At 52.8% G+C, this 9,472-nt stretch overlaps 1 protein-coding gene across 5 annotated transcripts in view; it reads right to left on the bottom strand.

The window, feature by feature from the left end:
• Positions 1–2,700: 2,700 nt before the first annotated feature.
• The window catches only part of LOC141748445 (gamma-aminobutyric acid receptor subunit alpha-3-like), a 99,013-nt gene continuing 92,241 nt past the window's right edge, over positions 2,701–9,472 (bottom strand). For all 5 annotated transcript variants that reach the window (XM_074600510.1, XM_074600507.1, XM_074600508.1 and 2 more), the window contains exon 10: positions 2,701–5,845. In XM_074600510.1, the coding sequence (XP_074456611.1) occupies positions 5,516–5,845 (330 nt within the window). In that variant the 3' untranslated portion in view covers positions 2,701–5,515. The remainder of the gene's footprint in view (positions 5,846–9,472) is intronic.

Below are 9,472 nucleotides of genomic sequence, written 5' to 3'. Positions count from 1 at the left end.
AAAAACGCCTTCAGGAGTAGTTTAGCTTGATATGGAGAGAGGATCGGTGAATTGTTTGGGGTTTTTTTCTCCCTACTTCGACATTAATAGAGCATTTATATTTTCATGAACGCGCCCCTCACCCTGGCTGAGCCCTCCCCACCCCCAACGGCCACCAAGGAGCCAGGGCAATGTTGTTTCTCTCCAGTCTGCAAAATCCACAGAGATATTTGGCGGTGTGGGTTAAAGTGTGGTCCCAGAGAGGCATACAATTTGGGGAGCAGGGCCTGGAGTGAGGAGGGCTGGCCTGATGCTGCGTGCTGTGATGGTCCAGTCCCACAGCCCCAACCTGGCTCTCCACCACCCCCAGGACCAAGCACGTGGAAGAGGGGCACTAGCACATCCCTGCCAAACCACTCCCCAGGTGAGGCCGTTGGGAGCTGCATGGTCCTCTCCTGCTCATGGCTTGCCCTGGCAACCTGGGAGAGCGCGGTACCTCTCCTCAACAGCCACTTGCCTTTGACTGCGATCCTTCGTTTAACAGCAATGGGCGTTTAACTGCTCTGTTCCTCCAGCTACTGCACGGAGCACTGCAAAGAGGCCGTTTCTACAGCACCCTTCAGGAGAGGCAACAGCTCCAGGTTTCTGAAGGTCTGAGAGAGGTTCTTAGCAGAACACAGGGTCTTCCCATGTGAGGTGATCTGCAGCAAGAGAAACCCCTTCCTGGTATGTGATGCAGCCCTACAATCCTCCCCAAGGGACGGCTGAAAGGAAGCCTAGATATGGACAGAAGAAACCAAGGCAGCAGATGAGAAATGAATGCACCTTGTGTCCATAGGATGGGCTTGCAGAAATAGGCTGCTCGTGACCGTGTTTGCATGCGTGGCTTGTGTCTGGGAACAGCAAGCATGGGGGCTGCTTGCACAGGGGATGTCCTACAGCAAAGGAACTAGGACCCTGCCAGTGCCACCGAGCTGGCACGGACGAGGACAGGGGTGAGCTGTGTTGGCCACAGCACTTGTCTGTAAAACCTAGGGGGTGGTGAAGCCAGCTTTGCTTATGTTGAGCTCCATGCACAGATGAGAACCAGGAAGCTCTGTCTCGGGTGTCACAGTCCTGCTCGGTGATGTCCAAGAAGCTTTCGAGACGTTGTATGGGGGTAACTCCACCAGCCCTTTAGAAGAACGGGTACCACTGAGGGACCACTTCTCCTCCACCCCTCTCACGTCACCCGGCAGAGGTGGCACAGCACTAACACAGCGCTTGCAGCCACCACGGCTGCCTGCCCTGCCCGCGTGCAGGACCTCAGCCGAACCGTCCCCCGTCTCCCCGGGGTGCGGAGCTCCCGAAAGCTGCGCTGCTTTTGCCCTGTGTGCGGTTTCAGAGGAGGGAAGAGACAAGCTGCCAGCGCCAAAACTTCCCTCTGACCTTTTCAGAGGGAACGCGACTGCAGGCTTGGACCGCACTCTGCGCGTCCCAGGTGGTGCAAGGTACAAAACAGGAGTGCAGTGTGAACAGGTCATTTGTATCACCCTCAAAGACTTCTCATTCCTGCCCGGGAGACTCTCATCAAGTCAAAGCCTCAAGGAGGCTTTGGGCCTTGCCAGAAGAAAAGAAATATGGGAGTACTGAGGGTCACAGCGGAATGAAGTGCCTGCTCTGTGCACAACTGTGGATGAGACTATCAATGGCCACGTACAGACACAGGACCAGTTATAAAAACGGAGCCCTTAGATACTATCAGAGCAAACCCCAGAACTGACGCTAGGTTAGCTCTGGCCCAGCGCGCCCTTAGACGGAGCCCCCATCAGCAGCCTCACGTTAGCTGGGAAGGAAACGTCCCAATTTGAGCTGCTGACAGATTTTAAAAAAAAGAACATTATCTTCTCTGTGATGTCTGCTGGCAGGAGATGTTAAACCACTTATTTATAACTATCTTCCCGAAATGCTTCCTCGCTTGGAAGCCAAACTACAAATCCTGTTTGGTTTGTTGTCTTTAACCAAAGGATGCCGGTATTTCTGCTTCCAGCTGGCAAAAAGACTCGGAGCCAGTGCCAGGCTTTGGTAGGAATAGACTTGGCTTTCAAGGCGTGCGAACGCTGATCCAGGAAGGCAGCCTTTTATCAGGCAGAGAGAAAAATTTTTGGAGTCAGGAAGAGCAAAAGATGAGCCAGCAGACGGATGTCACCGGCAAGCCAGCGCGGTGGGCTGTGTCCGGGGGAGGGACGAGAGTCTCAGCGTCCCAGGGAGGGAAGGACTGGGGGAAGAGACAGGCGGGAGATTCACCCCGACAGTTCGGCGAGAGAGACGGGATCACCCGCAGGAAGGGAGGAGGCCCGGGGGCTGCCCCGATGCTGTGCCCGGCACCGCAGAGAGGTCCAGCCCCAGCACCTCGAGCATCACCCTGTCGCCCTGAGCCTGCGTGGCCCCGCGTGGGCAGCAGAGGCAGCGCCCGCGGGTGCTCGGGCTGCTGAGACGCCGATGGCAAGACCTGACAATTTACAGAGAGCTCTACGAAGCAGGCACCAACAGACACAGGAACACATAGGAAGGCGACGCACAGTAGGACGTGGCCCTCGGGTTAGAGAAGATTTTTGGGGAATGCCCAGGCTAGCGGACACCACCCCCGTGCCAGGGCCAGCTCAAGTCAGCTAAGTCACCAGATCCCATATTTAAACTTGCCTTTGATGTAATTCCGTTAGTAAACACAATATACTCTTTGTTACCATTTTATTGTGTTTGTTTTGCTTTTTATAGGGTTTCTGTTCCATTCACTTAGGCCTGAGTATTATAGTGACATGAATGTTTGATGAGATACACTTCATCTAGCTTATTTAAGAAAATGACATCCAAGTAGTTTCCAAAACAAACAGCCTCACGGCTGGTTAGCGTAGCACGTCCCGCTGGAAAGCCCGGGGAGCAGAAGGGTGGCAGCAATGGCACTCGCTGCTGGAGGGGACGGTGCTGGCGTGGAGGGAGCGCAGGGGGTCTCGGTGGGGAGGGGACGGTGCCGCGGTGGGGCAGCGCTGGGGCGGTATGGCTGTCGGAGCCGGGTGGCGGCAGCAGCAGTGCCAGGATGTCCCCCCCCTCCCTGTCCGGCAGAAGGGCTGGGGACGGTGCACTCTCCCTCTGCTCCTCCAACACGATGCTGGGTGCAAAGCGGGAAAGCTCCCGGGCTTTCCCCTCCTCGCCACCCAGCAGGGAGCCCTCGGGGATGAAAGGCACTGCAGAAATGTCACGGGCGGTTTGGGGTGAGGATGCCGGGGGGGTGCGGGGGGGAGGATGGGGAGAGAGCTGGTTTCCTTAGCATCAGCTCAGGGGGAGGTTGCCACCTCTTGCCCGATGCTGCCTGCTGGTGTGGATGTGCCGGTGGACCGAATGCACTCGGGGCTGAGCCAAAGATCTCCGAGCTCCTCTCCTCACCGCAGCTGTAGGCAGGGGGAGCGACTGCACCGCTGTTGAGCCAGCAAGATTGGTGAGGGACGGGCAGGACATGCACCAATGCCACCCACGCTGCAGGACTAAATGCCCCGGTCTTCACTGCTCCGTCCTGCCGTCCCCATGGATATTCCAGGTGGGGCAAATCCTGCGCCTTGTGCTCAGCCCCGTCCCTGCACAGGCAGGGGGAAGATAAGCATGGCACAGTGGCTCAAAGCGATGCTGAAGACATCACCTTGGGGGTGCTGGGGCCTCAGCCTGGCTGCATGCACCCGAAAGGTGCCAGGGGCAGCTCGGGATGGGGGCAGCCGGAGGGTCAGAGGGAGACCCAGGAAAGAGGGGGTGCCTCCTGCCCTGGGAGCAGGGCTGCTGGCAGGATCAGTGCTGCCCACAGGCTGGGGACAAGAACTCACCAGGCACAGGATGTCCTTCCTTGTAGCAGGACAGTGTGTCCATGGGCCTGGGCACCAGGGAGGTGGGGACAGATGGCTTTGGGTGCCACTGTCTTGTGCTGCTGCTGGGAAGGGGATAACCACTGGTTGGGACCTTGACTGTGGTGGCCAGGAAGGGAGAAAGCGCCTCTCTCCAAGGCACTGGAGGGCATTCCTTGGAAGAGCATGCAGGAGTTAGAGTTGGGTCTTATCTCAATGGCTTTGTGGGATGGCAGCTGGCTTACATAGTTCTCTGGGACAGCAGTATCACCCTGCTGTTTCAAAGAGCCCTTTCTGCTGTTCTCCCATGGTGCTGAGGATGTTCAGCTGCATCTGATCACCAGGGGGAGGGAGATACTTGGGGACTGACTGTCCCCAACTCATCCCCACAGGTGGCAGAGTGTCCCCTGGTGTGTCCCACAGGAAACAGCCTGCACCAACATCCCTGCTGCTCTGGTGCAGCAGCGCAGGGATGTGCCGTGAGCTGGATTTCCCCGGGCTGTGCTCCTCCCCATCAGTGTGGCTCACCTGAAAGGTAGGGGCTTCTCTGCCTAAACCCACCCACCAGCAGTGAGATAGTACTGAGGGCTGCTGAGCAGCCCCAGCAAGATGAATGGGGAGCTGGGAGAAGGTGCTGGGACAGAGAAGAGTAAGGGGATGGGGCTAAGAGAAAGTGATAAACCACCCATCTGAACACGAACTCTATGGCTTCCAGTCCTGATGCTGAACGCATGCGGCCCCACAGCTATTATTCTCCTCCAAGGCATTATAAAGCTCCTGTCTTGACTTCCTGGCTAACCCTGAGAAAAATTATTTCTCTGGTAGGAACCACCCCATCTTCTAACATTAGCTGCCCCAAGAGTGCAGGACGGCAGACAGACAAGACCTTTCTCACCTGTTATTGTCTAGGGAGAGGTGGAGGAAACCAGTAGCTGGGTTTGGTGAAGACAGAGAGGAAGAAGCCCTGTAGATACCCATAAGAAGCTGCCACCCTGTTCCACCCCTGCAATGGCTCCATTGGTCACAGCAGTGGTGGGTTTGCCCCCAGCAGGCATTGGGCTACAAGCTGGCCCATGCCACACTGCTCCCTCAATGGACCAGCTCACCTGCACCCACAGCCCGGGGAGCACCACCTCGCACAAAGCGCCAGGCACTGAAGAGCAGCCTGGCTGACTGACTGACTGACCGACTCGGGAGACCTCCACATCCTTGAGCCCAGGCCACCAGGAGCATCCACCATGCTAGGGCAGCCCATCGCAGAAGAGGAGGAGGGGGGCGGACTGCAGCAGCAGCCCCCAGCAGAGCGGAGCGTGGAATGGCAGTAGCATGCAGACCGTGGGAACGGCAGGAGGTGGAGGAGGAGAGATGGAAGCACAGGGTGACTCGGACAGATGGTGGACATCAGACTCACGATGTTAGAGGCACAACTTGTTATGATCCTTCTTTTTTTTCTTCTCCTTTCATCATCAGAGACAAAGTAAAATAAAACTAAAATATACGGGATTAAATTAAAATCACAGTTTTGTTTACATTATAAAATAACAATCTAATAGTAAGAATAGTAATATCAAATGAACAGTAATAATCAAACAAAACGGGAAAGAAGAAAGCCCTGGAGAATTCCTGCCTGGATGGTGCTCACTGATGGAAGGTTTGTGTGACCGGTTTTATTGTTTGGGGATCATTCCCTTGATAGCTGACTCCCGGTTTACGTATGTGGCCCAGTAGACTAAGTTGAAAATGGCAAAGAGGACTGGAAAGACGATGCGGGACATCTTGTCTACCTTGCTGACGCTGTTGTATGTCTTCTTACTCTCTGGGAGCTTCTCCTCTATGCGGGGCATCTTGGGGGGTACGTTGGTGGCAGTAGCAGTGGCAGCAGCACTCTTGGAGATGGTGGGCAGGCCAGGGTCCTTGGCAATGTTGAGGGCATATGTGGTGCCAACAATGTTGTAGGTGTTGTTGGTTTTCTTCGCTAGTGCCACTGGCTCTTTTTTCTAGGGAAGGTGGAAGAAAAAAACATAATAGAGATGAAGCAATTGTAGAATTGCATGGAGAACATTTTGCTCTCCGAGTTTACCTGCTTGCCCGGATGAGAAGATGGAAAAGGGTGTGAGGAGCAAGAGACCAAGAAGAAGACATTGTGGACGGGAAGGAAGATGTGGTGAGAAGATGGCCAGAACCCATGACATCTGCCACTTGAGGGGCTGCTGGAGCATAAGGACGTGCTGGACTAGGGTGGATCAGCTACTTGGTGTAAACCTGGCATGCAGCACGTGGCACAAAGAGGTCCTGGCAGCTAGGTCCTGCTGCAAGTAAAACAACTGAAGCCACATAGCTGGGTTTGTAGCCTCCTTGCAGCCCCTTAGATCACAGCAGTGGTATAAAAAGGTGTGTGCAGCTGCACTCGAGCAGTAGCTGCCCCAGACAGCTGACTCCTTGACTGGCCGAGTGCTGCCAGGTCTATCTTGCGTATTGCCAGGTCAGTATAAGTGAATGCAGGCTCAAACTATACAGACTCCTTGATTTCTCTCTCAACTGGGCAGTGTCCTCTCTTGCACGTGAGGTTCAGCCATGGAGAGATGATGCAGGAATGTAGTCTTTAGAAAAGAAGGACACCCTTTGTGGTCATCCTGGGGGAGGAACTTGATTTTCTGCTTTGCTGGCCTGCTTCCTGGGTCAGGTGAGAGGAGGAGACATCACAGGGGATTATAGTTCTTTTCTTTTTGTAGCAGAAAGCCAGTGGCTTTAAGAATGTGGGTGACAGCATCGCAATGTTTTTGCGCCATACTACGAGACCATATCACCCACTGCCTCAGTCCGCTGAATACTTCACAGGAACACCTCGCAATTTAACATCATGATGTCCAAAATGCCTCTGGGACCCTTTCGAGCACCTCGTGACTGACCCAGGTAAGAAACAGAATAGATAGGAGGCATTTGCACTAACCCCAGATTTCAGGATTCCTCAACATGGCACTATAGGGCAGACGGAAGCCTTTCCTCTTGCCTTCATATCTACGGGTCGCTGCAAATCAAGGGAGATAAGTGCATCTCTCCCACGAGGCTCCAGGGACAGCCACGCTGTCCTTGGTTGAAAGGAGGAGAGCTTGCATAGCAAATGGAAAAAGAGGCACTTATGTGTCAGACATGATGTACTGAAGGATGATGGAAGATGCCGAAGACACGCGGTTCAGATGTTAATGAAGATGAGTGGACAGGAAAACAGAGCTAGGAAGTCATGGCAGGTGTTGGCCCCACTCTGGGGATCTTCTGTTGCTGTCAGGGACCTGAGGCCAGCTGCACTGTAGACCATATCGTATAAAGCAATCCGGGTCTACCAGGAGAAGCCAACTGAATGAAATCTATCCATATGCAGACATCAGGCACCCTACACGTCCCAGCGCTCAGGTACTCCATGTGGTGTCCGCTGTAATTACACCAAGAGGCAGCACTAGACCCAGCGATGACTCATGGTGGGAATCTGATATCTAAGCTCAGAACAAGTTGTGACTTTTCTATTCAAAAGCAACTGCAACACAAGGTAAGGCTCATCCAGGCATTTCCCAGGGGTTCTTGGCACAGTCATGGACGTACGTGTGAGGGAACATGTACAAAGTGGCCGTCAGGAGAAGGGGAGAGCATGCAGCCAGCAGGACCTGTTCGTCTCCCCACACTAGCCTGGGAATGGATAGCAGACACCATCACTGGGCAGCACTGGAAGCTGGAAAGGCCAGATTCGCCCAGTCTGCTCTTCAGAGATACTCCAAGGGCTTTAGCTTTCATGCTGTACTTCCATTTTAAATGTATCCACAATTACCATGGATATTTCTGGTTACCTTAGGAAATGAATTTTCCACAGTGATTTTTCAGAGGGACACTAAAAGCAGGCTTCTGTGCCGTCTTTAAACCCCGCTCCAATAACATCATAACCAGGCCTGCAGCTTCGTAATAATGCCAGCAATTACAGAAATTAACTTGCTATTAGAAGGAGGTTTAAATGTCTTCAGACTCCCCATCAGACCAAACCACCGATCAGACCATATTCATAGTCTTTTATGGGCGAGAGTGTTCTGTTCTTTAATGATTAACTGAGCAGCTGATTTCTGCAATCATTAGAGCCATGTTAACTTGTACCCCCTGCACAGGAGGTGAACTTTTCCTGCTAAAGAGCTGACAAGAAGCAAATAAAGGACTAAAGACGTTTCACCTTTTAAAACATTTAAATATGCTTAAGTATGATTACTTATTAACACAGCTACAGGAGGTAATACAATAATTAATAATCAGTAATGAAATGAAAAACAGATTGTTGTTCGCAGAATGTAATTTGAAGTGCCCTGTGATTATTTTAGTCTTAATCAGCCACGTGATTTGTAACAGGGATAAGATGACTACAAGTGACAGGACGCTTTCAGCCTGGCTAGCTTTTCTGCCCCCAGAGCTTGGAAAGTGGACCCGAGATGATGCCTGGCCAAAGGCACCTGAAACCAGCAGGCTGAAAGGGAGGAAAGTCGGGTAAATGTGGACGCTGTGGGTGGTGATAGCAAGCTGCTGCTCTTATTAGTGTGGGCCAGAGCCCCCAGGCATCAACTTGGGCTTCTCTGGACCTCAGATCAGGCTGTTCAGGTAGGGTAGAGGCTGGGGAGCCTTTTCCCAGCTGCCTATGGAGTCTTCTGCCCTGGTCACAGCTGGGAGCCTGGGTAGCCTTTGGGAAGCGCCCAGAGCACACGCTGCCTACGCCGAGGCACGTGCCCTGGGTGTGCTCTGCTCCTGAGACGTCAGAAAAAAAACGTTCAGCCTGAAGTTTACCGGGCTGTGCTTTACCCCTAAGTGTTTCAGGCGAGATTTTGACAACCAACCAAAGCAAAAATGTGCTCATTGCTGTCAGCTGCAAAGTAGCCCCCAGCCTTCCCCCTGCACCTTTATCTGCGAGGAGTCCTACTGAAACAGAAGAGAAGAGTGGAAAAACAGGAGGAAACCCCACATTCTCTTTGAAAACTTGTCCGATTTAAAACATCTACAATTATAGCCCTCTTTGGGCACAGGGAGGCTGAACCACTGCAGAAAGCTGTCTCTGTGCCGCTCTCCTGAGGGAAAAGCTGTGAAAGCTAGTCTAGAGATAAATATGTTCCCTGGATATTGCAGTCTGACAAGTTCTTCCACCACACACATACTGGAAAATAATAGCGTTTTTGTTAAATTTTCTTGTCTTCAAGCCTCTCTGTTGAGAAACTAATGGCTGAACCTCTAAATTATGGAAACTACTGGTTCTGCCTATAATCTGCTGGAAATTTAGTTCTCTGCACCTGCTCCTTGGCTAGAAATTTGGGTTGGACGCAGTATCCCTCTGAGAGGCCACTCTGAAGGTCACCATCATCAATATCTGCAGCACTTGAGAAACGCAAGGTATCTGCCACTTGCCATTCTAGAGAAAAGTCGCTTTAATGACCTCCAAGCAGCTCTAGTCCCTGACATACTTGTATCCTAGAATTCAAAGCCCAGCAACTGCAGTTCCTGTTCCAGCAAACGTCACTCCTTCCTCATGCCAGCCAAAGTTCCCCTCTGCAGCGTGCCAGAGACTTGATCCTATCAGAGAATAGAAGCAAAGTGTTTTACACTGG

This window comes from Larus michahellis, chromosome 9, assembly GCF_964199755.1.
Source record: "Larus michahellis chromosome 9, bLarMic1.1, whole genome shotgun sequence".
NCBI classification, from domain to species: domain Eukaryota; kingdom Metazoa; phylum Chordata; class Aves; order Charadriiformes; family Laridae; genus Larus; species Larus michahellis.
Note: the sequence above shows the minus strand (reverse complement) of the source record. Positions and strands in the feature narration are given on the sequence as shown.